General features: G+C 56.3%; 16 protein-coding genes across 16 annotated transcripts; 8 read left to right on the top strand and 8 right to left on the bottom strand.

The window, feature by feature from the left end:
- Positions 1-6: 6 nt before the first annotated feature.
- On the top strand, positions 7-672 carry KL911_001386 (uncharacterized protein; the record flags this gene model as incomplete). Its single annotated transcript, XM_043196338.1, has 1 exon — positions 7-672. One exon carries the CDS (start codon positions 7-9, stop codon positions 670-672), a length of 666 nt encoding a protein of 221 aa, XP_043055959.1.
- A 38-nt stretch (positions 673-710) lies between these two features.
- KL911_001385 (uncharacterized protein) lies at positions 711-2,972 on the bottom strand (the record flags this gene model as incomplete). Its single annotated transcript, XM_043196337.1, has 1 exon — positions 711-2,972. One exon carries the CDS (start codon positions 2,970-2,972, stop codon positions 711-713), a length of 2,262 nt encoding a protein of 753 aa, XP_043055958.1.
- A 61-nt stretch (positions 2,973-3,033) lies between these two features.
- KL911_001384 (uncharacterized protein) lies at positions 3,034-3,417 on the top strand (the record flags this gene model as incomplete). The annotated part of the gene is made up of 1 exon (XM_043196336.1): positions 3,034-3,417. The coding sequence occupies one exon, from the start codon at positions 3,034-3,036 to the stop codon at positions 3,415-3,417; it is 384 nt and encodes a 127-aa protein (XP_043055957.1).
- A 20-nt stretch (positions 3,418-3,437) lies between these two features.
- Positions 3,438-4,595, bottom strand: KL911_001383 (uncharacterized protein; the record flags this gene model as incomplete). The annotated part of the gene is made up of 1 exon (XM_043196335.1): positions 3,438-4,595. One exon carries the CDS (start codon positions 4,593-4,595, stop codon positions 3,438-3,440), a length of 1,158 nt encoding a protein of 385 aa, XP_043055956.1.
- Positions 4,596-4,691: 96 nt separating this feature from the next.
- On the top strand, positions 4,692-6,842 carry KL911_001382 (uncharacterized protein; the record flags this gene model as incomplete). The annotated part of the gene is made up of 1 exon (XM_043196334.1): positions 4,692-6,842. One exon carries the CDS (start codon positions 4,692-4,694, stop codon positions 6,840-6,842), a length of 2,151 nt encoding a protein of 716 aa, XP_043055955.1.
- A 13-nt stretch (positions 6,843-6,855) lies between these two features.
- Positions 6,856-8,910, bottom strand: KL911_001381 (uncharacterized protein; the record flags this gene model as incomplete). Its single annotated transcript, XM_043196333.1, has 1 exon — positions 6,856-8,910. The coding sequence occupies one exon, from the start codon at positions 8,908-8,910 to the stop codon at positions 6,856-6,858; it is 2,055 nt and encodes a 684-aa protein (XP_043055954.1).
- A 105-nt stretch (positions 8,911-9,015) lies between these two features.
- On the top strand, positions 9,016-10,563 carry KL911_001380 (uncharacterized protein; the record flags this gene model as incomplete). Its single annotated transcript, XM_043196332.1, has 1 exon — positions 9,016-10,563. The coding sequence occupies one exon, from the start codon at positions 9,016-9,018 to the stop codon at positions 10,561-10,563; it is 1,548 nt and encodes a 515-aa protein (XP_043055953.1).
- A 20-nt stretch (positions 10,564-10,583) lies between these two features.
- On the bottom strand, positions 10,584-13,685 carry KL911_001379 (uncharacterized protein; the record flags this gene model as incomplete). The annotated part of the gene is made up of 1 exon (XM_043196330.1): positions 10,584-13,685. One exon carries the CDS (start codon positions 13,683-13,685, stop codon positions 10,584-10,586), a length of 3,102 nt encoding a protein of 1,033 aa, XP_043055952.1.
- A 203-nt stretch (positions 13,686-13,888) lies between these two features.
- On the top strand, positions 13,889-15,607 carry KL911_001378 (uncharacterized protein; the record flags this gene model as incomplete). The annotated part of the gene is made up of 1 exon (XM_043196329.1): positions 13,889-15,607. The coding sequence occupies one exon, from the start codon at positions 13,889-13,891 to the stop codon at positions 15,605-15,607; it is 1,719 nt and encodes a 572-aa protein (XP_043055951.1).
- Positions 15,608-15,635: 28 nt separating this feature from the next.
- KL911_001377 (uncharacterized protein) lies at positions 15,636-16,880 on the bottom strand (the record flags this gene model as incomplete). Its single annotated transcript, XM_043196328.1, has 1 exon — positions 15,636-16,880. One exon carries the CDS (start codon positions 16,878-16,880, stop codon positions 15,636-15,638), a length of 1,245 nt encoding a protein of 414 aa, XP_043055950.1.
- A 242-nt stretch (positions 16,881-17,122) lies between these two features.
- KL911_001376 (uncharacterized protein) lies at positions 17,123-18,308 on the top strand (the record flags this gene model as incomplete). Its single annotated transcript, XM_043196327.1, has 2 exons — positions 17,123-17,629; positions 17,763-18,308. 2 exons carry the CDS (start codon positions 17,123-17,125, stop codon positions 18,306-18,308), a joined length of 1,053 nt encoding a protein of 350 aa, XP_043055949.1.
- A 346-nt stretch (positions 18,309-18,654) lies between these two features.
- KL911_001375 (uncharacterized protein) lies at positions 18,655-19,226 on the top strand (the record flags this gene model as incomplete). The annotated part of the gene is made up of 2 exons (XM_043196326.1): positions 18,655-18,874; positions 18,997-19,226. The coding sequence occupies 2 exons, from the start codon at positions 18,655-18,657 to the stop codon at positions 19,224-19,226; spliced, it is 450 nt and encodes a 149-aa protein (XP_043055948.1).
- Positions 19,227-19,397: 171 nt separating this feature from the next.
- On the bottom strand, positions 19,398-20,861 carry KL911_001374 (uncharacterized protein; the record flags this gene model as incomplete). Its single annotated transcript, XM_043196325.1, has 1 exon — positions 19,398-20,861. The coding sequence occupies one exon, from the start codon at positions 20,859-20,861 to the stop codon at positions 19,398-19,400; it is 1,464 nt and encodes a 487-aa protein (XP_043055947.1).
- A 394-nt stretch (positions 20,862-21,255) lies between these two features.
- Positions 21,256-22,968, top strand: KL911_001373 (uncharacterized protein; the record flags this gene model as incomplete). The annotated part of the gene is made up of 1 exon (XM_043196324.1): positions 21,256-22,968. The coding sequence occupies one exon, from the start codon at positions 21,256-21,258 to the stop codon at positions 22,966-22,968; it is 1,713 nt and encodes a 570-aa protein (XP_043055946.1).
- A 1-nt stretch (position 22,969) lies between these two features.
- KL911_001372 (uncharacterized protein) lies at positions 22,970-23,491 on the bottom strand (the record flags this gene model as incomplete). Its single annotated transcript, XM_043196323.1, has 1 exon — positions 22,970-23,491. The coding sequence occupies one exon, from the start codon at positions 23,489-23,491 to the stop codon at positions 22,970-22,972; it is 522 nt and encodes a 173-aa protein (XP_043055945.1).
- A 79-nt stretch (positions 23,492-23,570) lies between these two features.
- Positions 23,571-26,894, bottom strand: KL911_001371 (uncharacterized protein; the record flags this gene model as incomplete). Its single annotated transcript, XM_043196322.1, has 1 exon — positions 23,571-26,894. The coding sequence occupies one exon, from the start codon at positions 26,892-26,894 to the stop codon at positions 23,571-23,573; it is 3,324 nt and encodes a 1,107-aa protein (XP_043055944.1).
- Between the last annotated feature and the right edge of the window lie 118 nt (positions 26,895-27,012).

Below are 27,012 nucleotides of genomic sequence, written 5' to 3'. Positions count from 1 at the left end.
TACAAAATGTGGGGATACTTCTTTGGCGGCAACGCGAAGCAGAAGAAGGAGCTTCCCAAGAAGGCGATTGTGGAACTTAGAGAGCATATTTCGACGCTAAACAAGAAGTCTGCGTTTCTAGAGACGCAGGTCCAGGAGCAGGATGCTATTGCGCGCAAGAACGTCACGTCGAACAAGAATCTGGCGAAAATGGCCCTGAAAAAGAAGAAGAAGCTCGAGGCAGACATACTCAAGATTGAGAACCAGGTGGAGTCCTTGGAGACGCAGCTCAACGCGATAGAGTCTGCGAACCTGAACCTGGAGACGATGAAGGCGATGAAACAGGGCGCAAAGGCGATGAAACAAATGCACGGCGACTTCAATGTCGACAAGGTCGACCAGACAATGGACGATATCAGAGAGCAGGTCGAGCTCAGCGAGGAGATCTCCGATGCCATCAGCCGACCACTGGGCAACGATCTGGTGGACGAGGACGAGCTCGACGAGGAGCTCGCCGCTCTGCAGCAGGAAGAGCTCGATAATAAGATGACAGACACCAAGCAGGCCGTCAAGCCTCCGGCCGAGCCCGTCAAGTCGCAACTGCCGGACGCTCCGACCGGCAAGGTGCAGGAGGAGGAAGAGGACGAAGACGAGAAGGCGCTGAGAGAGCTCCAGGCTGAAATGGGGATGTGACTTTTGCTAGTTGTGAGTATGCTAATATAACCATATCATTAATCGTACATGTCGTAGAGAATTATCTGGCTCGACCCAGAGCTGCGCCGTGCGCAGAAGACAATGAGTTTGCCTAGCTCTTTCACGATCGAGTATCTTGCGTTCGCCATCTTGTGCCCCACCATGCCCAGAAGGCCCACAAGGTTCTGTTTGTCGGGTATCGAGTCCAGCACGTCTGTCCATTTCTTCACCTTGCCGTAGAGCTGAGACCCTGTATCTTCCTCATTTGTTGTTTCGAGAACACAGCCTGCTGCGGACGAGAACTGAGAGCGGATCCGCCGCAGATACTGGTACCCAGACTCCTTCGGCAGCTGAGGCTTGTACGTTTCGCGGCCGCATTTGATGAACACATACGTCCAGATCACCAGCAGAGCGATGCTGATCGGGTTTGATCGGAAAAACAGGTCGCGGTCGGCATCATAGTCGTACTCGTACTCTTCTGGAGCGCCCTGTGGCGAAAGAAACATCTCAAAAAGGAGCAGGTAGCACTGCACAACGGCCACTTTGGCGTGTCTGGTTTCTGTCCACTCAAGCACCCTTTTGCAGATGGCGTCTCTTTCCAGCGGCGAGGACGGCTTGACGTTCATTCTCCAAGGAGCTCCGGCAAAAATCAGGAAGTCATACTGGGGAATCGACATGCAGACGTGGGCCATGTGGTACACCGTGCATTTGCAACGGGTGTCTTTCTGCGACAGCTCCATGAACCCAGAAGCCGCTTTGACGTTTTCAATTGCTGTCTTCGACGAGCAGCAGGACACGCCAACGTCATTTCTCCAGATGGAGTAGGCGGCCGTCATCAGCTCACGCCAGTTCTTGGCAGTCTCGCTTGCACCGAACTTATCTAGCCCAAACGCCAGTTGCAGGTCCCGCTGCTGGATCTGGAACATTACAGCACTCAGTCCGGAGACCAGAACCTTCTTTCCAAACGCGTTGGTTCGCGTCGACACTCCGTTGAGCAGATTTTTCAGCACAAGCAGGAATCTCTGTGGCTTTTTGGCCTGCTTGATGACTTGCTTGAAGTTTCGCAGATCAGCGTCCCACACCTCATCTTCCACAGGCATGGTGAGCTGCACCTGGTGCGCGTAAATAAGAACCTCGTGGCCGTACATGATGGCGTCGATGGTGTCCATGTAGAAGCACATGTACGTTGCTCGTTTGAGCGACTCCACCTCGATCCAGCTGTGCCAGTTGCTGACGTCTTCGGGTTGTCCAAGCTTCTGCGGGGTGCCGCCCAGCGTGGGGAGCCGCCGAAGAAGCTGAATCGTTGTTCCATGGTGCAGATGCGCTCTCTCGTGCATTTTTCGAGACGAACAGTTTTTCTCGTAGAACTCCAGCAGCAGCAGGCTCTGAATAGTCCAGATCGTCGCAGGAGGCTCAAAGTCCGGCGACGAGAATATATGCCATCTCAAAGGGTTCGCAATGAGGTCGGCAAACGACTGTGGGTCCTCTATGTGGTCTGGCGAGTAGAGGTCGTCAAATATCGTGGACAGTCTGGCTCCAATAATGAACATCGAGAGCAGCAGCGACGGCGGCGTCTGAGACGCTACAAAAGTGGGCTTGTGCAGAATGGGGAACCTGGGGTGGAAATATTTCCAGTAGGTGCGTAGCATTTTTTCCAGCTTGAACTGTAAAAAGTCAGGGTGCGTGGCCAGGGCTGGAATTAGGGTTTTGAATTCGGCCAACAGCACATCGTTGAGCTCGTATTCGTTCTTCATGTATGACGTTTCTGTACTTCCGATGGATATTGGCTGATCAGAGAACAGAGCAGAGTTGGAGGAAATGTTCTCGAACCCGTCTAGAAGGAAAAACGCCTGGCCATTATTGGCAAACATCTGATCGATTTCGGCAGAGTCCATGTTACTGGAATTGACCGCATCGAGACTCTCAGGATCCTCACTAAAAAGCCAGCTCAGAAGGTTTGGCGTGGGATTCTCTCCCATATGTGGAGATGGAGTGGGGGCCGAGCTATTATGCGTTCTCACAATCGTGTTGACAGAAGAGAGCTGTTTCGGCGGAGACGACTTGGAGTCATCACGCTGAGAATGCCGCCTTTCGTGGCGCACAAGCAGGTCGTTGCGAACAAACGTTTTGTCGCACCGGGGACAGCGAAAGATCTTCTTGGGGTTATGGTTGAGCTGGTGTCGGGACAGATGTTCAGACCGCAAAAACTCCTTGTTGCAATTGGGGAAGTCGCACTTAAAAGGCGGCCCATCGCGTCTTTTGGACCGCTTTTTCGGAGGGCCTTCAGACACGAGTGCCATTCGGGAGGAGATCTAAAATTATTTTATTTTATCTATCATTATTTTTATTTTTTATTTTTCTATGGATGCCCAGACACTGGTAAATAGATACAAGAAAGAGGGTTTGTTCGATTTGAAGCGGCGCGAGTTGCTGGACAATTTTGTTGCTTCGGATGACTCAAAGCTAAACGAGCTTTTGGTGAAGCTGATTGACCTCAAAGTGGAAAAGGACCCGGGAATTCTTACTCAGAACAAAGGCCGATTGGTGGCACTGATACAGACTGATCTGCTGAAACGCCAATCGAGCAGGCCATCAGGCGACAAAACACACGAAGAGGCAATTGTGGACGAGATCAACGAGCTATTGACAGGGTATGTAACCAAAGTGGTGGACGATAACAAGGAGCTTAACGAAGAGCTGACGAGCAAGCTAAACGAAATGAGACAAGGCGCCGAATCCTCATGATTATTACAATAGTATACACTCTATTTTGATCTAAGCTCGTTTCTCCAGTCTCTGAACGTCTTAGAGATCAAGCCTGTCTCCGGGTCGAGCAACTGGGTCGTCACTGTGGCGTTGTTCTCACTCAGGTTGAGATAGTTCGGATTCACGGCTGGGTCAAAAACCAGGCGGTATGTTTTTGTCTCGTCGCGGGGAATCGTCTCGTTGATCCAGTTGATCAGGCCGTTGAAGAACTTCAATGATTGCATGAACTTGTTTTTCGACGGATGTCTGTTAGGCAAAGGGTTGTTTTTGATCATCAAAGGAATCTGCTCGGTTTTGTACTCTTCGACAGTGCGCAAAATCATATTGTCGTCTCTAAATCCACATATGATTTTAGGGATGCCAACGAGGAAACACTGGGCCCAAAACTTGAGCAGCTTGTTCTCAAACGAAAACACCGCCTGCGGAGAATCGAGCACACGCGTTGTCTTGAGCTCAACATAGTGCGAAAGAGGATCCGCGTCCTCTGGTTTGTAATCGAAAACACAGTCCACCTCCGCCCCCATGACCAGCCCTGTCTTTCCGAATGAGGTCTTTACCACGGTTGCATACTGCTCGATATTATTCACCGGTAACTTGTTGCGCTGCTCAATCTCCTTGCGCGAGCACTCGGCCCACGGCTTGGGCAGTGTCGCGATCTTCTCGAACTTGTATCCCGAATATATTTGCCGTTTGTTGAGGTCTGATTGCGTGAGTTTCTCGAGCTCTGCCGCCTCTCTCGCATTCTGAAAATCCTGCTGGATGAAGAGCTGGCCATCGAAGACCACAATGTTTAGCACAATCTTGTCTCTGTTGTCAAAGGGCAGCAGCATAAGGCTCCTCATTAGACCTCTCCAGGTGATGATGTTTGCGGGAGTTTTGGCGCCAGTTTTGCGCTCATAGGCCTCGAGTGCCGCCAACAGGCCCGTGAACTCGCCAAAGTCCTCGCCGTTGGCACGGAAGTCCTTGAAACCTGCCTGCAGATCAATTCCTCCTGGCACGTTCAGCTGGCTATCTGGCAAATAGAAATAACTCAGCTGCGAGTCGTCGACGCGGTACTGGCCTTCGATGTCACGCGAGTAGCTGATCAGTTCCTTGGGCTGCTTGACGGACGCATCTGGGGCGCGCGACTGCAGCGGATACACTTTGGAGAACTCCATTGGAAAGAAAGCGAGATTTAATAAATTCTCGATTATTTTTTTTTACATAAGCAAGCACCTTGAATTTTTTTTTTTCCCGAGAAGTATTTCCACCTTATGACTATTCGACTAGAACTTGCTGGCAAAGCTCCGTTGGTCGACTACGCAGCGCTGACCGCTGCTGCGTTTGTCAACAACGGCACTGACGAATTGATTGAAATTGACGTTGTTGACGACAAGGTTGTTTCGAAGGAGGTCAACTCGCCATTAAGACTCACCCAGGGCGACAAGAGCATCACCTCTGGACCCGAGGCGCTCAACTTTTTGGCGGACGAGTACCCTAAGCTGTTTCTGGCCAAGGAGGCGTCCCAGGAATGGATCAAGTTTAGTTACGAAAAGCTCACTGTGAAGGACTTCAAGAAACTGTCTGCCGATCTCGAAAAGCTGGACGCTCACTTGAACCTGAGATCTTTCATTGTTGGCTATGACATCTCGCTCGCCGACATCGCAGCCTGGGGTGCATTGCGTGCGAATGCCGTGATGGGATCTGTCCTGAAAAACTCGGTCTACATCAACATCACCAGATGGTACCAATTTCTGGAGGCAGACAACAGGTTTGGCGGCATGGTTGAGTTTTTGACCAAGTCGCTGGCCGAGATCAAAAAGGCTGCCAAGGGCGGCAAGAAGGAGACCCACAAGGCCAACTTCGAGATCGATCTGCCGGACGCCAAGGACGGCCAGGTCGTCACGAGGTTTCCTCCAGAGCCATCTGGATACCTGCACATTGGCCATGCCAAGGCTGCGATATTGAACCAGTATTTTGCGGAGGCCTACCACGGCAAACTGATCATCAGATTTGACGACACAAATCCTACCAAAGAGAAGGTTGAGTTCCAAGACTCGATTCTGGAAGACCTGAAGCTGCTGGGCATCAACGGCGACAGAATCACCTACTCGTCGGACTATTTCCAGGAAATGTACGATCTGGCCGTCAAGCTGATCAAAGAGGGCAAAGCCTACTGCGACGACACTCCGCTGGAGCAGATGAGAGCCGAGAGAATGGACGGTTTGAAGTCTGCCAGAAGAGACAGAAGCGTCGAGGAGAACCTGCGGATTTTCACCGAGGAGATGAAAAACGGCACCGAGGAGGGCCTGAAAAACTGTCTGAGGGCCAAGATCGACTACACGGCGCTGAACAAAACGCTGAGAGACCCGGTCATCTATAGATGCAACCTGACTCCCCACCACCGGACCGGCACCGCCTGGAAAATGTACCCTACGTACGATTTCTGCGTGCCTGTGGTCGATGCGCTCGAAGGAGTGACCCATGCGCTGAGAACCATTGAGTACAGAGACAGAAATGCGCAGTACGAGTGGATTCTCAACGCTCTGAACCTAAGAAAAGTGCACATCTGGGACTTTGCCCGAGTTAACTTCGTCAGAACGCTGCTCTCCAAGAGAAAGCTGCAGTGGTTTGTCGACAAGCAGTACGTTTCCAACTGGGACGATCCAAGATTCCCAACGGTCCGAGGCATCAGAAGAAGAGGTATGACCGTGGAGGGCCTGAGGAATTTTGTGATTTCGCAGGGTCCGTCCAGAAACATTATCAATCTGGACTGGAACGTCATCTGGTCTGCCAACAAGAAGGTGATCGACCCAATTGCCCCGAGACACACTGCTCTCGCTGCGGAAAACCTCGTCCCTGTCAAGCTGTCTAACGGCCCGGAGAAGGAGTATGCCGAGGACAGACCAAAGCACAAGAAGAACCCTGCTGTTGGCACGAAGAAGGTGTATTTCTCGTCGAACCTGCTTCTGGAGCAGGAGGACGCCAAGGCCATTGCGGACGGCGAGGAGGTGACGTTCATGGACTGGGGAAACGTGATCTGCGACAAGGTGGTGAAGCAGGACGGCGTGGTGAAGCAGATCGAGGCTACCCTGCACTTGGACGGCGATTTCCGCAAGACAAGCAAGAAGCTGACGTGGCTGCCTGCAGACAAGCACGTCGACGTCGACCTGGTCGATTTCGACCACCTGATCACCAAGGAGAAGCTGGACGAAGGCGACAACTTCGAGGACTTCCTCACACCTCAGACCGAGTTCCACACCAGGGCGATCGCAGACGTGAACGTCCGGGACATGAAGGTGGGCGACGTGATCCAGTTCGAAAGAAAGGGCTACTTCCGTCTGGACTCGAACGCAGGCGGCAAATACGTGTTTTTCACTGTCCCGGACGGCAAGAGCGTCAACAGGTACGGAGCCAAGGCGTAAATAGAATTAGTGACTACTCCAACCTATGTATGATGAGGTAGCGGATCAGGATCTCGATCACGGACACGAGCACGCTGAGGCCGATCGCGATGATCAGAACCATGGTGATCTTCGTCATCGTGCGCTCTGCCAGCGAGTCGGCCACGATGTCGAAGAAGTCGAGGAACACCTTGCACCGGTCGTTGATCACCTCGACGCGCTGGTCGATCTCGAGGTACTCGCGGATGGCCGAGTAGAGCGGGTCCAGGCCGGGCTCGATCGTCCAGAAGTACTCCGGCTTATCCAGGACGTTCGACGAGAGGTTGACCTCGTTGCGCAGCTGGAACAGCTTTCCCGTTTTGATGAGCAGTTTCTGCCGCGTGTAATTCTGGAGCTTGCCCGTGAGCGCGAGCGCCTTCGGCAGCCGCGAGATCGAGTTGAGGATGTTGCTCATCTTGCTCTCAAACATGGACAGTTTGGTGGACTGCGCAATTGCGTGAGAGATCGTCAGCTTGATCAGATGGTCGCCGGACTTGAGCGTGATCATGTCGTTGTAGATGCGCGGCGTCGGGATGTCGCTCATGTACTCGAAGTGGAACTCCTCTGTCTCAATGTCGTGCTCCGGCACCGGCTTGACGATGAACGTGAGAGCCTGCGGCGCGGCAGAAGACGGCTCCTCGCGGCTGGTGCTGGCTGCCAGGTAGTTAGTGAACGCGTGATCGTCGTCGTCGTCGCAGTCCAGGCTGAACTCGCCCGGCTGGATCTTGGCGAACACCAAGTCCGCAAGGATGTTTTTCTCGTGGATCTCCGAAAAGTTCCAGAACACCACCACGCCGTAGTCCAGAATGAACATCTCGGCGTGCTTGGTCAGGTCCGGCAGGTGCGAGTGCGACTTCTTCTTGTGCGAGCCCGAGGACGAGCGTCTTTTCTCCGCGCCGACGCCCGGCCCGGTCTCGCTCTCGGTGTCGTCGATAGCAGAGCTGGCCTCCGCCGCGGCCTCGTCCTCCCGCTTCCGCTCATCTGGGCTGCTGTCGCTCTCGCGCACCTCCTCCTCCTCCAGCATGCTGTCTGTCGGGCTCGTGCTCACGAAAAACTGCGGCTCCGAAGGGTCGAACTCGCTGTTGTGCTGCTGCGCAGCCAGCTCCTCGTCCACAAGACTTCCGGCAGGACTCATCTTGGGCGAGCTCACGCTGTCCAGGTCGCCGTCCTGGCCCGAGTAGAACTCGTAGTGGTGGTCGCGCTGCTCGGACTTGTCGATGAAATTCTCCATCAGCTGGTTGCCGTGCTGCATCTTGGCCGAGTTGTTCGACTGCACGCGGTAGCCGTTTTCTCCGGGCAGAAGGGGCAGCGAATACGCCACATACAGCGCCTCGTCGTACATCCGCGGCGATACCATGTGGTGTTTCGAGAGGAACTTGCTCGTGAGCTTGAGATTGAACCCTTCGGCAATCAGGTACGCCGTCACCCTGGGGTAAACGTTGGCTCTCTGCTCCTTGGACAGCTTTTCTGCGCGCGTCCGCACGTGGCTGCTGTTGAAAATGTTGTCCGTCGTGGTCTCCTCGCCGACGTCCTGGCCGCGCAGCAGCGACGCCTCGTCGCCGTCAACAGAGTACGGCACCTGGTCGTTATCTGGGATCAGCACGAGTTTCTGCGACGTCTTGGACGTCCGCGTGGGCAGCGTTCTGTAGTACTGCGGAACCATCCGCGGGCCCGAGCGCGACAGATTGGTGATGTACTGCGCGTTCGGCGACATATACCGGGGCAGTTCGCGCTGCCTGGAGGACGGGATGTCGCTTATGTTGGAGATGATGTTGGAGACAGATATGTCGCTGAACTTGGAGGCCGACGGCGCGCGGCGCAGCTTGGAAGACGGCCGGACCCACGACGGCGGGCTTGTGCGATCTGGATGGCCCGATTTCTTGATTCGTTCCTGCTTGTGGCCGGCGAAAGGCGCCTTTATCTGGCTCTTTCTGGAGTCTGTGACGAGGATCGAGGGCGATCTCTTGGCCGTGGACGAGCGCTGTCGCTGCGGTCCAAGCAGCTCCTCGTTTCTCTCTGAGGCGTCGGAATTAGGTCGGTGCGAGGCCATGGCTGGCGATGGGTGATATATTTAAATTTATTTTTCCACGGCTGTGTCCACCTGGCCGGGTAAAGCTGACTAGACGAACAAATAAATAGTTATATTTTATTTTCCATGAGTGACAGCGATGACGACTTGTTAGCTCTTGCTGGAATCGGCTCCGAAGGCGACGAGAGCGACTACGAGCCAGAAATCCAGACCCCGAAGCGCGTGGGCGGCCTCAAGCGGAAGATCGACGAGTCGGAGGGCGAGCAGGACAACGACGACGACGAGTATGGCGAGCAGGACCCGTACCCGCTGGAGGGCAAGTACAAGGACGACGCCGACAAGGCGGAGCTGTTGGCGATGGACGAGGTGACCAGAGAACAGATCATCTACGACCGTGAGCAGGAGCGGGAGAAGTACAGGGAGAGACGGTTCCTGGCCCTGAGGGCGCGGCAGAGCAAGGCGGAGAGCAGTGCGATCAAGGCCGCGCGGACGACGGGCAAGTCTTTGCGCACGAGCAAGCTGTCCGAGCTGAAGAAGCAGAGAGAGAGGAAGAGCAGGAAGGAGAGCAGGGCATACGACTCTGACGAGGAGGATGTGGACGCCAACGAGCTGGCAGACGACCAGGAGGCCTCTGAGGACGAGGACGTGTACGAGGAGGACTACGACATTGACGACACAGACACGCGTCGCAAAAAGGGCACCACGAGCGACTACGACGACAAGTACTACCAGGATGCGACGTTGAAGGACCTGAACGCCAAGGTGCGCGCTAGCCGGACGATATTGTCCCGGTTCATGTTCCGGGACGAGTTTGACGAGGTTATCCGCCACACATATGTGCGTGTGAATGTCGGGGTTTCGCGGGAGACAGGGCAGCCGCAGTACAGGGTTGCGCGGGTCGAGGAGGTGAAGCGCGGCGGGAAACCGTACCGCCTGCTGAACAAGCCGTGCGACGTGTACCTGTTGGTGTCACAGGGCGAGTCGAAGAAGCTGATTGACATGACGTGCATCTCGGACTCGCCGTTCAGCCCGTCCGAGTTTGAGGCGTACCGGAGACGGCTGGACGAGTCTGGGCTGGAGCTGCCGTCTGTGGGCCAGGTAGACGCGAAATTCCGCGAGCTGCGGGACATGTCAACGAGAAAGCTGACGGACGAGGACATCAACAAGATGGTGGCAAGAAAGGAGGCGATTTCTGTGGCGGCGATGGACTCGGGCAACAGGGTCAAGCGGCTCGCCCGGCTGCGGGAGGAGCTGCAGGTGGCTGTGGAGCGGCAGGACGAGGCGCGCGTCGAGACGTTGACGAAGCAGATCGACGAGCTGGGCAAGTACGTGCACGCGGGCCACAACGAGCTGAGCAGAATGGACCAGATCAACCGACGCAACAAGAAGAGCAACGAGACGGCCATTCGCCGCGCCGAGAAGCTGAACGTGGAGCACCGCCAGAAACAGATTCTGAACAACAATTTCAACGACCCGTTCTCGCGGCTCCGCACCAATCCGAAGATCTTCTACTCGTCGGCCCAGTCCGCGCAGAAGGAGATGGCCGGCGAGGAGCAGCCTGTGCCGGAGCACACCGAGCACCGCGAAGAGTCGCCGCTCAAGTGCAAGTTCATCAAGGACGGCATCGACGCGGTTATCAGGACGATCGACTTCGACGTCCAGCTGCAGATATAGTGGTGTATTATTGGCAATGCCTATGTAAATGCTACGTACTCGGTCAAAAACCGCTTGTCCTCGTCGCCAAGCCGCGCGTACACGTCCTGGAACCCGCCCAGGTTCTTGGCCGTGCACTCTTTGAAGAACGCGGCGAGCAGCTGGCGGATCTCGTCGCCGTTGTTGTCTGCGGGCGTTCTGCCCGTGTGCTCGTCCTCGTGGACGTACTGCTGCAGCTGTTCGAACGACGGCACGCCCACGTCGTCGAGGTCCTCCCAGCCGTCGTCGTCGTCGTCCGCTGGCTGCGCGTTTTGGGCCTGCTCGGTCTTCTGTGCCGACCGCACCTGGAATTTGTACTCGTTGAGCAGCAGACGCACTATCTTGACGTCTGCGCCGACCTGCTCGTACCGGATCGGCATCTTGCGCGCCATCGACCGCGTCACAATCACGTCGTCCGGCACCTGGTTCGGCAGCACGTCGCCGTTGACCAGCGTGCGTTTCAGCCGCGCGTCGTCCAGCTTGTAGATCTCGATGAATGCGCGGATGTTGGACAGAATCCTGTCGTAGCCGCGCATCACCTCGAACGCCTGCAGCCACACGGGCAGCACTTTTTCGAGCGCAGACTGGCCGTCGACCGCAAACCCGGCAAGGAAGTCCACGGTTTGCTGCGGTTGCAACACGGTGAGCGTGTTGAAGATGAGCACAAGGTTCTCGATCGTGATCATCTCCTTGGCTGCGAGCAGCCTCAGAGTGGCCGCCTGCAGAATCTCCTGGAAATGCTGCCACACAGACGACTCCGTGCTGAAGTTCTCGATGAGCAGCACAATCAGGTCCCCGAGCCGCACGATCGCGCGGTCGCTCATCGCGGGCGACAGGAACTTCGACACGATCTTGAGCAGCAGCTCGTTGCCCGTGGCGCCGGACGCGGCGTCGCGGTACGCGCGGATCTGCGGCGAGCCTTTGGAGAGCAGCACGTTGAACACCTCGGACGACGACTGCAGCACCTCGTCGTCGTCGCATTTGAGGATCAGGCTGCAGATGGATGGGAAGACGGCCTGGAAGACGTCCTCGGGCAGGGCACCGACGGCGCCCTGCCCGCCCTCGTTCTGCCCCGCGGGGCCTTTCAGAAACACAACCAGCACCTGGAGGGCCAAGTCCAGCTCTGGCGAGTACTCTCCGTTGGAGTCGCCAACCACCTTCAGCAGCGGCGGCAGCGCCTTGTAGCACAGCCCCACGTAGGATTCTTCCGGGATGCCCTTGAGCAGGTCCTCGACGCACTCCAGCGTCGACGACGTGAGCGAGAAGTTCGAGCAGTCGCGGAAGCCGAGGTTCATGCACAGCACGAGCGTCGCCTCGTCTGTTGCGAGCGCGCGGTTGTCTATGTTGATGATGATGGTGAGGGCCTCGAGCAGCATGATGTTGGTGTCCTCAGTGGCAGAATCCATGAGCTGCTTGACTAGCTGGAGCAGCCGTGTCTGGATGCCTGTGCTGAACTGCGACGACGGAATGAAGTGGTTGAAGTACTGGAATGCAATGAGCACGGCTGCGTCCACGAGCTCGTGGTCGGCGTCAAGCGGCAGGTCCAGAATCTGCTCCAGCGTGGGCACGGCGTACTCCTTGAGATACGGCTCGTACTTCATCAGGAACTTTGGGACCAGCATGATGAGCCGGGCCGCGAGAAGCTGCGCGCGGTGGAACTGTTCCAGAATCAGCTGCAGCAAAAACTTGAGCAGCTTCTCAGGCTCAAACGAGGGTTGCAGCTCGGCCTCGTTCGAGAACAGACACATCAACAAGTACGCTGTGCTCTCGACCGTCGCGTCTGCCGCGTCGGCACGCACCTGCGCCGTGAGCTGCTGCACGAGCTCGGCCACCATGGCGCCGTTCAGCTCTGTGTTGGCCGTCTCGAGCAGGTCTCTTGTCGCGTCGCGCACGACGGTGCCGGTCTCGATGGTGAGCTCTGTTTCGACGCTGACAAACTCGTTGAAGTCGGCCTCGTAGCCGGCTTGTGCCTCGCGCGGCAGCACATTAAACTGGACAAGCAGAGCGCACAGTTCGCGGACCATGGCCTCCGGCAGAAACGTGCCCGGCAGGTCGCACAGGGCCTGCAAGAACGCGATTGTGCCGGCAACGGCGCTCGCCAGCAGCTCCGACGAGTCGATTCGCTCGATGTGCACGCTCTGGAACTCGCCCAGGTCCGAAAACTGCGCGTTGGTGGCAGCCTCAATGTCCTCGGCCCCCAACAGCGGCACGTACACGGCAGCCGTGGTGGCGAGTTCGCGAACGGTCGTGTCGAGCAGCCGTGGAGCGTGCGGCGCAACCACTTTGGGAAACGTGTTGGCAAGGGCGCTGAGACAGCCATAAAGCTCGTTCTTCAGACCGACAATAACCAAGGATCGCAGCAGGGCCTCGTTTCCGACCACCTGCGCGGCCATTGCGGCAAAAAGGTCCACGAGCCGGGGCACCACCTGGTCAACAAACTGTTTGCGGGCCGGGTGGTCGCTCACCTCGGCGCTGTTGAAGATATCAACGACAGTCCGGAGCAGCTTGAGCGTCTGGACCTTGATCTGGAAGTTGTACGCGTCCGAGGTCAGGATCATCTCGCACGTTTGCAGAATGCGCTCCGACACGCCGCCCTCGAAAAACTGCTCGTCCGGAATGAGGTCGTCAAACAGATCCTGTAGCACGGCCAGCGAGCCTAGCACCTGGTACGCGGTGCTGGCCTTATCGGTGGCAATCGCATAGAGGTCGCCGAGCAACGTGGGCCACTCGTCCGGATAGTCAACCGCAGAGATCTGTGTGATGGCGTAGCTCGCGCTGTTGCGGATTTTGGAGTCTGCGTCGCCAACGAGCCTGAGCAGGCCGTCGCGCACATACTGCTTGGCGGAGGGGGCGATCGTGGACGGGCCCTCATACGAGTCAAACGCCGGCGACCAGAACTTGGGAACAAGCCGTTTCACGTGCAACAGTGCGCCCTGTCGCACGACCAGATCAAGGTGGGGAGACGTGCCGACCACGACGAGCGTGCACAGGGCCTGGCTGGGGTCGGCGCGCACCAATTGGTCGAACTCCTGCTCGGCGCGGGTCCGCACGTAATTATCGGGGTTTGTCTGATGCGAGATCAGCTGGGCAACCTGGGATTCCATGGCTTGCCGGACTTGTTGTGGTGACACACGATATAGATTATTTAGTTACGTGAATTATATTATCTTGTTTTTTTTCTGCTGCCAGCGACGAAGACGGGCAAACTAGAAAAAAACATTTGAAATAAAGGCAAACAGAAAAGAAGACTAAGCATCTCAGATTACAATTCAGCTATCTCAGAACACAGCAACCTTTGTGCCCAGAAATGTTGTACGAGCCATTTAATGACAAAAGCGACCCGTTCATCCCCGACGAGGACGATCTGTGCCCCCTATGTGTGGAAGAGATGGACATCACCGATAAAAACTTCTGGCCATGTCCGTGCGGCTACCAGGTGTGCCAGTTCTGCTACAACAACATCAGGACCAACCCAGAGCTCAACGGAAAGTGTCCTGCCTGCCGCAGACCATACGACGACAAGAACGTTGTGCACAAGAGCGTGAGCCCTGAGGAGTGGAAAATGAACCAGGCCAGAAAGGAAAAGCAGAAGCGCGAGAGAAAACAGCTGGAAAAGGAGAAGAAGGACGCCGAGCAGGCCAAACGCCACCATCTCGCGGGAATGAGAGTCATACAGCAGAACCTCGTTTACGTGGTGGGGTTGAATCCTCCGTGCAGCGCAGACGAGCTGCCGTCAGTGCTGCGTTCCGACAAGTACTTTGGCCAGTACGGCAAGATCTCGAAAATTGTCATCAACAAGCGAACCCCAAATCCAAACAACCCTCACCACACCAGCCCAGGCTACGGAGTGTACGTGACGTTCGCAAGGAAAGAAGATGCTGCGCGATGCATTGCTGCTGTTGATGGGTCGATCAGCGATGGCCGCGTGCTCAAGGCTGCCCACGGAACCACAAAGTACTGCTCCTCGTATCTGAGAGGCCAGCCTTGTCCGAACCCTAACTGCATGTTCTTGCACGAGCCAGGCGAGGAGGCCGACTCGTACACCAGGAAAGACCTGTCCACCCGGGCCATCAACAAGAAGTTTGAGGAGAGAAGCGCTGTCAACGGCCTGATTCCTCCGCCAGCGAGCCAAAACGACACCGACTCGAGCCAGGACCAGGAACACAGTCCTGCTTCCTCGTCGGCTGTTCCTGTTCCGTCCTCTGCCCACGAGGACGAGAACAACTTGCCTGGTCTACCGCCAACGGCTGCGTGGGCCAAGTTGCAGCAGTCACAGTCCCACATGTCGAACTTGGGGGTCGGTCCGTCGTCCGTCAGCGACCTCTCCTCGGCGCCTGCAGCGCTTTCCGCGTTCCCAACACTTGGCGACGCTGTTCTGCAGAAGCCAGCCAAAAGTCCGTCTTTGCAAACAAAGAAGAAGGATAAGACCAAGGAGACCGGTTTGGTGGAAGACTCGCTGTATTCCTACAAACTGATCGACGACTGCATCAAGCTGCTCAACAGTCAGCAGGAGTTCTCCTACACCATAAAGCCAAGTATGAGAAGAACCAATGTCCAGAGCTCGTTCCATTTGTTTTCGACCGGAGAAATGCAAAAGTCGATGCTGTCCGAGAGCGACAACAAGCAGCACATGTCGCGGCTCGTCGAGTCGCTGCTCTTTGTTCCGTTCAGCAAAAATTACAATCACAAAGCGGCAGCTCTGCAGGAGCCCGCCAAGGCAGCACAGCCTACACAGCCAGCACAGACCTCTATACAGCACCAGTTCTACCAGCCACAGCCTCAGCGGTACCCGAATAACATACTCCAGGGCGGCAAACAGCCCGTGCAGAGCACACAGTCTGCACAGCAGTTTTTACAACAGCAGCTGCTCCAGGAGCAGAAGCTGAAAGCGCTGCGCCAGGAGAAGCCAAGCACAGCCACACCTCCACCTCCTGGCCTTTTCCCTGCTACCGGCGCTGACAGCATCAAGACAAATAGCGCAGAGCTGCTGAGTCAGCTGATGGGTGGAAAGAAGCTGGCTGTTTAATCATGTACAGTGTCATTAGTCTATGTAATCAATATCTATCTTTGTTGACGAACCTGCCGAGAGGACTAGCCTCGAGACCAGGTATTTCGTGGTAGCTGATGTTCGAATCGAACCGCACGCTTGAGCCCGGAATCTTGGTGCCGTCCTCTTTCATTAGCAGCGCCGAGGGAGGAGTGAAGTACACAGACGAGTCCAGCATGCGCTGTGGCGATCTCGCTGGCGAGCGCAACGGCGACATGCTGGACATCTGGGAGATTTGCGACGCGTTGGCAGTTGACTGGTCTGGATTAAAATGGTAGTAGTTGTTAGTCGTAGTGGATTTCGAGGACCTGAATTTGCTGAACAGAATGTTGGGCACCAACACAAGGAATAGAGTGAGGAAAATAAGACCAAAGAGCGTGCGAAAACTCAGATTATGGAAGAAGGCGTTCATGCACTCTGCCAGGATCTCGAAGTAGGCGACTGTAGTGATCACGGCCTCTGGGTCTCTGTTCATGCAGTTGTCCCACTCGTTGCAGGACTCCTCGAGCGCTGGCACGCGCATTTCGGGCGAGCAGTTGTTCCGAAAGTATTCGCGCTTGCACATGTTGATTTCGTGCAACACCTTGTTGGAATAGCCCTGGATCTTGCGGTCTGCGTCTCGTTTGACGGCCAGGAACGAAAATAGCACGGCAGTCATGAAACAGGCGAAAACCAGCGTGTTGAGCAGGATCTGCACCACGAGCGTAAGGTTGGACGCGCACTGCGGGTCAGACAGAAGACTGTAGACGATTTTGGAGAAACTGGACTCTTTAGGCGGATTTTTCTCGACTGTCTGGGGCCGTTTGGTTTCCAGATTCTGCCATAGGCTGGGATTCGACAGCCGTCTTCTTTTGCGGTTTACCACGTTGATTGGCGACCCCGACGATCGCTTATCGAACACGTTGTACGCCCCCTTGACCGGGTTCAGATGACCGTCCGGCGTCTTGGACATTCGGAGACCGGGCTGCGAGTTGACAAAGTCTTCGCTGACAGACTTGCGGTCCGGACTGAGGTCGGGGTTTTTCAGGATCGACACGGGCGTTTTGGTGGAGGACTCGAACGATAGCGGAGTCGAGTTGTCCTGCTTGCTGAGATAGGAGTACTTATTGTTGAGTTTTTCCGGGGCAAGCGTCTGGCCCAGCTGCGCCTTGCGCAGCGTTTCTGTCACCTCGTGTCGCTCGTGGGTCATGTGACTCTGCACGGGAGTGAGGTCGACCTTCAATTCTGGGCCCAGGGGAGTCGTCTGCGACATGCGAGCAAAACAAAAATAAATAAAAAAAAAAGTACCTCTAATGTTTCGACGGGTCGATCGTCTGCGGATGCATCACCTGAGGCAGCCAGCATGGACTCTCACGTTCTGGTTGTGCGTGGCGGCCATCAAGGGTTGCCTTAGCGCGGCAGGCACACGCATCTCCCAGCCTCGGATCGCGGCAGATCGGGCGCGATCCGTCTCAAGTGATAAATACGATCCCTCACTTTTTTTTCTCCCTCTTTATGTATTCGCTGGAAGTGCACCTTGACGACAAAGCGCACAGCTTCAACAGCGTCCACGTGGCGGGCTCGTTCAACGACTGGTCGCAGACGGCTGACGCGCTAGAGTACGACACTGTAGACACCAGATGGGCTACCCGGCTGAAACTGAGCAATGTCAGTGTGGGGGACAAATTGCTGTATAAATTCGTTGTCAACGAGCAGGAGTGGGTTTGCAACGACCAAGAGGCGACGGAGACAAACGAGTTGGGCATACAGAACAACGTTGCGGTGATCACAGAGGCCATGGAGGAGCCGGATTCCACAGTGTCGTCTGCCTGGGTCGAGGTGGAGGACCACCGGGACGAGCCAGAGGAAGCAGCCAAGCAGGAGCACGAACACGAGGCCTCGGCTGAGCCGGCACCAGAGCCGGAGGCAAACAACGTGTCGCACAAGAAAAACTACTACTCGTGGCTGGTTTCGATGGCCGGGCTGCTCGAGTCGCTCAAATGGTTTTTCAAGTGCTATCTCGTGTCGATATTTACCAAGAGGGGGGCAAATAGCCAGTGACCCGGAATAAATTGATATTTTCTTATTTGCCGAAAACGCGCAGCTCTGCGTACCGGAGGACGGGGTAGGAGAGCCCCGTGAACGCAACGATCAGCCACGTGCCGATGTCGCCGCCATAGTCGCCGATCTGGCGTGCGAGCACACCGATATAGTACACCTGGTCCATCCCGAGCACCGCCCCCACGGCCCCCATGCAGAAGGCCAGCGACGCAGCAATCCCGTACGTGTGGCAGCTGGCGGAGTCCCAAGCTGCAAAGTTGTAGCAGGGCTTCTTTCCATATTTTTGAGAGACCGTTGTTTCACAGGCCACTTCCTTCGACTCGACATCGTCTGGTATTTCGTCCGCCGAGAACTCGAATCTGAACAGGCTGACCAACTTCGTGGAGCGGAAGATCAGGTTCTCCTCCACGAGTATCACAAAGTAGATCGTGATCCAGTAGCCCAGCATGGGCAGGAAGTTCGAGAGGATCGTGCTCAGCTTGTCTCTGCCGGCCATCGCGAGCACCAACGTCACGGCAAACACCACGAGCACCATGAACCAGCGCGGGATGTTGCGGTAGACCCACGGATCGACGATCTGGATAATCAGCGCGGACGAGTACAGGTTGATGATATTGTTGGTCATGAGCGAGAGCCATAGCAGAATGAGCAAAAACTTGCCGAACCCGCCCCACGCGTCGAACACGAGGTTCAGCAGCCCACCGATCGAGGACGTTTCGTAGGCTGCGGCCCACGTCGGCTTTGAGACGGCAGCGTTGCCGATAAGCAGTCCGATGACTGCTCCCACGGTGGTCGGGACGGCGATCGAGAAAAGCGTGAAAAAGAACACTTTTCTCTGGCCAAACGTCTCGGGCAGCAAAATGTAGTAGTCCGACGCGACGCCTGCCCAGGTGGCCGTCACAGAGTAGCACAGCGTGAAAAAACAGAGCCGGTTGCCGATCACCGTGAGCCCGTCGCCAACAGAGACATTTTCGTGGAACCGCGTGATGTCCTGGCGGGTCATTGGGTACATGAGGATGACCGTAATGATCACCACGACGCCGACGACCGTCTCCAGCTTGAGCACCAGCCGGATCCCGAAAATGGACACCACAACGCTGACCAGGCTGATAATAAGGATCCCGATCTCGATGGGGACCGTGCCGTTGCTCATTGAGAGCAGGATCTGGCCGCCGATCACAGAGTTCGTGACTGTCCATCCGCCAAGTCCGATCACCGAGATCAGACACACCACCTTGATCGCGACACGGCCAAACAGGTAGCGAACCAGACACAGTTGTCTGAGGCCGGACCTGGGGCCCAAAGTCGCCGCGTACGCGGGGAGTAAGCACCCGAGCAGCATGCCAAGCAGCCCAATAACCATGGAGTCCTTGTAGCCCAGTTCGAAGAGCAGCGGGCCGAGGAAGAAGGAGGACATGGAGGTGAGTCCTCCACAGCCCGAGTTCCACAGCCCGGCAATCGACAGGAGCACCCATTTGGACGTGGAGCGCTCGTCGGGCAAGCAGCGCTCGATACCTCTGGACTCTACGCCGAGCGAGTCGACTTTGCGCGAGACTGATTGCAGCGTGCGGAGCATGGCGAGTAGGAGTGAGTCAACGGTGTATATATATTGGATAAGCGAGGGAATAAACTGGATATCGGATAGGAGAGGGGTGAAAATTTATTAGTGGAGGGGCGATAAGAAAAAAACTCTCTAAATCAACAGATACGGTAAATAGAATATGTACGGTTAAGTCTGCTTTCGGAAAATGCCCATTGGGTTTTCTGCGTCGAGCGACTCGCCCGCCGGCCGCGCCGGCTCGTCGTCGTCGTCGCTGTAGTCGCCAAACTGCTGGCCCGTGATGTCGTTCACCACCTGGCCAGACATGAACGGCATGAAGGGCAGCGCGTGCGGGTCCTGGAAGTTGCGCGGCACGTTGCCGCAGCGGTCCTTGCCAAAGTTGATCTTGCACTTTCTGTAGTCCGGGTTGTTTCTGATCCCGTCGATCGCCTTGATTGCGCTCGAGATGTTGGTGAAGTTGACGAAGCAGCAGTGCTTCTCGTCGTAGAAATTGATCTGCTCGGTCTCGCCAAACACTTTGAAATCGTTGTACAGCTTTTCCTTGGTGAACTTGATTTCCGGGATCTTGTCGAGCCCGCCGATGTAGATGTTGCGCGACGCGCCGTTGCCGACGGCCAGGTTGATCGAGTTCGGCAGCGGGCCCGAGTGCTTGCCCCAGCCGACCTTGATCTTGCGGTTGTGGATCACGAGCCCGTGCAGCGACGACATGGCGTAGAACTGCGCAGCAGACACCGGGTCTATAAACGTGATGAAGCACACGTGCCGCTCGGGAATCAGCCGGACGTGGTGCAGGATGCCGCCCCGGCACACGTTGCAGATCTCCTCGACGGTCGAGTCCGGGTGCAGGTTGCCCAGGTAGATCGTGCGGTTGCCCTGGTTGCTCTGGCCGCCGGCCGACGCGGCGATGATGGCTGCTGCGTTGCTCTGGCGCACGAGCGTGTCGGCAATGGCGTCTCTGTCGACCTGCCCGGCAAGATTGTCGCAGTTCGGGTTCAGTCCCAGGTACTGTGCCGCGTTGTGCTGCTGCGTCTTGGTGACAAACGCACACCGGTCCTTGCCGTAGAACACCTTTTTGTCGCGGTACTTGTCCACGAGCGGCAGCGACTGGATGCACTTGATGGCCGCCAGGATGGAGGTGAAGTGCGCAAACGCGATCTTCTTGTCGGGCAGGATCTTGATGGTGTCGATGGCTCCGTAGTGCTTGAGGTCGTCGAAGAGCTCCTGCTCGGTCACGCCCGCGTCCAGATTCCCCAGGTACACGTTTCTGGTGGCGTTGTAGCGGGCGACGCACGAGGCCACCACGGGCTGCACGGGCGTGGGTCTGCCCCAGCCGATCTTGAGCTCGTGGCCGCCGATGGAGAGGTGCTTGAGGGTGGCGTCGGAGTGGAACAGCATGGCGGAGTTCTCGTCCAGGAACGACACGAACGCGCAGTTCTTGGACGGCACGATTTTCAGCGACTCCACGGTGCCGGAACGGACGTGGTCCAGCAGCTCGTGGGGCTCCATGTCGGCAGGGATGTTGCCCAGATACACCGTTCTGCTGGGGTACGACGGAGGATAGCCGACCTGGGCGCTGTGGTGGCTGTTTTCAGCAAACGGAACGTATTGGAACTGCTGGAACGCCATGGACATGATGGATCATCTGGTCTGGCAAATTTGGGTGAAAAAGAAAGTTAGCAAGAAACCGGCAGGAATATTTATTGGACGGCTGGAGGGACACAAAGATACTGGACGGGGTGGAACGAGCTGGAGGAAGAGACGCAAGAAGGCTGTCCGCAGGGCGTCTGGACGACACCAAAGGACCGGCACAGGGCTCGTGTGGGGCGCGGGCAGCGCCCGGAAGACCCTGCTACGCTACTGGCTTGCCAGGCTTTGTGCTCGCGACCGTTGGCAGCCGGCCACACGCGGCTCTATGCGCGGTGCCCCAACACTGCTCGTTTCTTGCTTGCACCTACTTAATAGTTTACTTCTCTAGTCGCGAATTATTTTTTTATCCACCATGAGTAGTAACAACACCCAGGCGCACATGATGCGGCTGCTCAACTCGATCCAGCCGCCGCCCGGGATGACCCGGCAGCAGCGGCTCGAGCAGATGATCCAGACGGGCGAGCTCAAGGACGAGGACATCCTGCTGCTCAAGCGACACCAGCAGATGGTCAAGCAACAGCAGGCCCAGCTGCACGCTGCGCAGGCCGCGGGCCAGCTGACGCCGCAGCAGCAGCAGCTCGTCCAGAAGAAGCTCGCGCAGCAGCAGCAGCAGCAGCAGTCGCAGCCGGGCCAGCGAAACTTCCTGGGCCTGAGCCAGGAACAGCTTGCCAAACTGAACCCGCAGCAGCGCAAGATGCTCATGATCCAGCAGCTGCGCAGACGTGCGAAAACACAGCGATTCTACGAGAGCAGCGAGGAGATCCTGAAAAAATTCGAGAGCTATCCGGCGTCGCTCGAGTTCCACATCCACGAGAACCACTACCGGTTCGGCAACCAGGACGCCATCATCCCGAAAAGCTCGCCCACCGTGAAGGAGTTTCTGGAGTACGTGGCGAAGGGCGAGATCCCCGAGCCGCTTGTCGAGGTGATCAAGGACGGCGGCGTGCAGCTCTACGACGGGAGCCTGATTCTGAAAGTGTACGACCACAGACACCTGGTCCCCATCAAGCAGGAAAAACAGGAGCCGCGCGAGGGCAAGCCGGACGAGCCCGAGAAAACCCAGCCGAAAGAGTACCGCACCGTGCTGCGGTTCACGCAGCTGGCGCAGTACGACGACCTGTCGTACCAGGCCGACACACAGCAGTTCCACGACACGTTTGCGCTCACGTTCGAGAGCGAGGTGCTCACTGCGACCAACAGAAACATCAATCTGCAGCCGATCCTGAACCCGTACCACTACGACAAGTCTCTGCGGCCCTACGACATGGTGGTACCCGAGTACGACCCAGAGACGGATAAAATGAGGTTTGTGCACCGAGCCGACGCGCGAGAAATCGACCAGGACGGCCAGAAAACGAGCCTCTACCCGCTCTCGTACAGAAACTACCCGTACAAGCCGCTGCACGAGGACCTGCCGCACACAAACTCCAAGTACGAGCAGCTGATGACGATTCTGAGCGAGTCGTACACGCACAACAACCGTCTGTCGGAGTCGGCCAAAACAAACACCAACGAGCCGGGCCAGTTCCAGCGGCTGCGGTTCGTCGAGATGTGGCGCCACAAGGTCGAGCTGATCAAGCAGGCGGCGATCTCCGGCGGCATGAACCCGAACGCGAGCGACCCGAGCATGAACGGGCTGCTGGGCGGCATGACGCAGCAGCAGCGCGCGCTCATCAACCAGGAACGCATGCTCAACCAGCGGCAGAAGGAGCAGATGGCCTCGGCCGTGGCCGCAGCGGGGCATCCGCACGCGGTCGACTCCAGACAGGGCTCGACCCCGGTGCCGAACATGAACGGCAACTTCGTCGCCCGCGGGCTGTCCACGCCGGTTCCGCACTCGATGCCTGGCTCGCTGCCCGGCTCGCTGCCCGGCTCTGCGTCGGCGGGAGCAGATACGGCGCCTGGAAGAGACAAAAAGGGAGCCAAGAAGATACGCAAGCCAACCAAAAGACAGGCCACCGCAGGACCCGTCTCGTCGCCCAGTCCGTCGCTGTACCAGCAAGTGCCGGGAGCGTACTCGCCAATGGACGAGCCGGCGCGCAAAAGACGCATGCCCTACAAACAGCAGCCCGACAGCGGCACCCCTTCATAATTTATTTCTGTTCTCCCTCTATACAGTATTTCAAGATCTCGCATATATAGTCTCTGTCGGCGGCGTCGAAGATCCACAGGCCGTACGTCTGCTGGCTGAGGTCGCGGACAATGATGAGTTTTTCTGTGTTTTCGACAATGATCCCGTCCTCCGGGTCGGTCAGCTGCTTGCTGCTTATGAGCCCGATGCTGAAATTCTCCGGCTTGATTCTGTTGAGCACAATGAGCCCGAACGTGTACAGCTGGTCGTTCTGGACGACCTCCGGCGCCGGCGTGGGCCCCGCCACCTCGCTCTTTCGCGAGTATATCGCCAGCGGGCCCTGGAAGTCGAGCTTGACCCAGTCGTTCTGGTCGGAGTCAAAGCGGTATACCACGCAGTACGAGGTCAGATGCACGAGCTGGTCGATCAGCGGGTCGTATTTCGCTATCACGTTGAACGTGAGCGCTTGCTTGTATATTTCGAGCGTCTTGTGCTCGTCGATCGTCTCCTCGGGCGGAGGAGACTGTGCTTTCTTCTTGGCCATAAAATAATAAATTTAAATTATATTTTTCTCTTAACACAGCCGTATGTATATACATGAACACTATGCAGCATTTCTAACATCACTTCTTGTCCTTCTCGGCTTGGTCGATCAGCTCAAACTCCTTCTTCCAGACCGCATTGCCCTCGTCAGCAGTCACGTCGCCGAACAGCGTCGCAAACACCTCGTCGTACCACTCAACAGGCACGGGCGTGATGCCCTCCTTGACGTTGTCCTGCAACTCGTGCCAGTCCGCAAGGTTGTCCTTCGGGAAAATGACCGTGTTGACGCCGGACCTTCTTGCAGCAAGCGTCTTCTCCTTGAGGCCGCCGATCCGCAGCACGCGTCCTGTCAGCGTGAGTTCTCCCGTCATGGCAACGTCGGGTCTCAGAGGCTTGTTCAGAGCCAGAGAAAGGAACGACGACGTGATGGCAACGCCCGCAGACGGCCCGTCCTTTGGCGTGGCCCCCTCGGGACAATGCAGGTGGATCTGCGCACGATCGAAGAACCGGTTCTCGGCGAACTTCTTCGCAAGATACATCTTGGAGAACGAGTACGCGATCCGCACGGACTCCTTCATCACGTCTCCGAGCTGGCCCGTGCGTTCGAGCTTTGGCGTCGAGTCCTTGTTGATCGCGTGCTCAATGATCGACTCAATGTACAGAGCAGACCCTCCGGTCTGCGTCCATGCTAGACCCATGACCACACCGGGTGGTGTTTTCTCGTATAGTCGGTCTGCAGTGTAGACAGGAGACCCCACGTAGTCCTTGAGGTTGTCTGGAGTCACCTCGATCTTGTATCCTTCCGGAACAACCACTTTCGGAGCCTCCTCCTCTTCCTTAGCCTCCTCTTTAGCCTCGTCCTTGACCTCTTCTTGGGCCTCCTTTTTCTCGGAGCTCGATGTCTCGGAGGCCTCTGCCGTGGTACTCTCAGACTCCGTGGCCTCTGCAGCCTCCTTGGCCTGCTCGTTCTGCTCAACCTTCTCGTTCTTGTCGAAATCCACGCCGTCAACGTCCTTCACTACCTTCAATGCCGCTTTTCTGAATATCTTCTCAATCTGCTTCTTGAGGTTTCTCACTCCGCTTTCGCGACAGTAGCCTCTGATCAGCTGCTGCAGAGTGTCCTCTCTTAAAGCAATATCGACGTCGGTCAGGCCAGACGTCTCTTTCGCAGACGGAGCGAGATAGTTTTCGGCAATCTTGATCTTCTCGTCCTCAACATAACCAGCAATCTCAATCACCTCCATACGATCCAGCAATGGGGCGGGAATCGTGCTGAGAGTGTTGGCTGTGCACACAAACAGCACGCGCGAAAGGTTGATTGGGACGTCCATGTAGTAGTCCATGAACGTTCCGTTCTGCTCAGGATCAAGCAGCTCCAGCAGCGCAGCAGAAGGATCGCCGCCGCTGCCGTGGTGAGTGTGCGAGATCTTGTCGATCTCGTCGATCAAAACGAGCGGATTCTCGGTCTCTGTGTTCTTCAAAGCCTGCACCATGCGACCAGGAATGGCACCAACATAGGTCCTTCTGTGACCCTTGATCTCTGCCACGTCGGTCAGTCCACCAACGGAGAATCTGTAGAATTTTCTGTTCAACGCTCTGGCAATAGACTTACCAATAGATGTCTTACCAACACCAGGTGGACCGACAAAACAGATAATCTTACCGTTGATCTTGTTGAGAAGCTTGCCAACAGCGATGAACTCCAATATCCGATCCTTGACCTCTTTCAGACCGTAATGGTCCTCGTCCAGAATCTGCTTGGCAATCTTGAGATCGTATCTGTCTTTCGACTGTAGTCCCCATGGCAACTGGGTCAACCAATCCAGGTAGTTTCTGGTCACAGCGTACTCGGCCATCAGCGGCTCCAGAGTCTGAAGCTTGTTGATTTCCTCCTGGAAAACCTTCTGCACCTCCTCGGGGAACTTGAGCTTGGACGCGCGATCGTTGTACTTGGCAATCAGCTTGTCTCTTCCGTCGTCAATTCCGAGTTCTTTCTTGATCCACTTCAGCTGCTCCTGAAGATTGAACTCGCGGTGCCTCTTGGCCATTCTCTCCTCGAGGTCCCGCTCGATCTGTTTCTGCAGTTCCTTGTTCATCAGCTCCTTTCTTAGCAGATTCAAAGCTTTGTCCAGCCTGTCTGGGATGTTTGTGCAGTCCATCACGTCCTGCAGCTCTTGTGGAGTGGCAGCAGCAACAGCGGCAGCATAGTCCGCCAATCGTTCAGGATGGTGGTACACGTCGCCCTTCAATGAGCTGATAAAGTAGAGTAACTGGTCACTGAACGGCTTGTTGAGCTTGGTGATCTCTCTCAGCGTTTCAAGGGTAATAGCAGTCAACGAGTTCACTCTAGGGTCTCTGTCCGGATAGGGCTCGTCCTCAACATTCGAGACGTTAACCAAACTGATAGGGTATTTTTTCAGGAACGCAGTAGGATTGTATTCGTCGTCCTCGTCAATGACAACGTCCTCGTCGCTGGACTTGATAACCTCCGACGGAGACTTTGGCTCGTCGCCCTCCTTCTCGCCGGTTATTCCCTCGATTATCTGCTTGTCTGCCGACTCGTCCACTTCAGCGGTGGAAACCTTGACAAAACTGTGCTTGGTCTTGGAAACATTAGGCACAAATAGCTCGTCGATCTTGATCCGCTTGTGAGGGAACAGCACAGTCGTCAGCGTCTCCACGCCGGTCTCTGTGTCTCTGGTGTACACGTTGGACGTGATTTGCGCCAGCACACCGGTGCTGTACACCTCGTCCTTCGAATTGATGACGTCTCCCTCCATATTCTCGTCTTTGAACAGGAAACAGCCAATGAACGGATACTGCGTGGACGTGGCCTCCTTGACCGCCTTGATAACGTTCACGTCGGTGATGATCACGGACCTGTAGAAACCAGGAAACAGCGGTCTTCTCGAGATAGGCAGACCAATGATTGGCGGATAGATCTCTGGCAGTTCGACTGTGGCCGGACTGTTGACCGACGAATCCTCATCTGCAGGATCGTCGCCCGAGCCAGAGTCGCCCGGAGCTCCCGCGGACCCACTGGAGCCATTGGCACCGGCAGCAACGCCAGATCCGGCAGAGGGGGCAAGGGACCGAGATTTCGAAGGCCTAGGCGTCTTGGTGTCTGGCTTGTTCTTATCGTCGTCCTTCTTGTCTTTCTTTCGGGACTCGTCCTTCGGATCGGACTCGTTCGTCTTCGACTTTAGGTCAAACAGCCACCCGCCAGCCACAGAGGGCGGGCTCACCACAGGAGGCACAAAGTCTATCCCGTCCGCATTGACCCAAAGCGCGGCCTCCTTGCCTAGCAATGGTTTAGCATACTGGTTGTGGACCGTGCTCGCAAGCCGGGTACCTGCGCTGCGCACAAGACAGCCTCTGAAAACTCGTCCTGAGCAAGAAAACATGGATGAATTATTCCAGTGCGATTACTTTTTCTTTTGCCACTGTCCACGGGTCGATCGACGGGCGAATTTTGGTAGCTGATAAATATCAAAGAATATATAGCTAGACACCAGTGGCAGA

Source organism: Ogataea haglerorum (genome assembly GCF_019207285.1).
Source record: "Ogataea haglerorum isolate 81-453-3 chromosome Unknown 81-453-3_NODE_3_length_672639_cov_96.912891, whole genome shotgun sequence".
Lineage (NCBI taxonomy): Eukaryota > Fungi > Ascomycota > Pichiomycetes > Pichiales > Pichiaceae > Ogataea > Ogataea haglerorum.
Note: the sequence above shows the minus strand (reverse complement) of the source record. Positions and strands in the feature narration are given on the sequence as shown.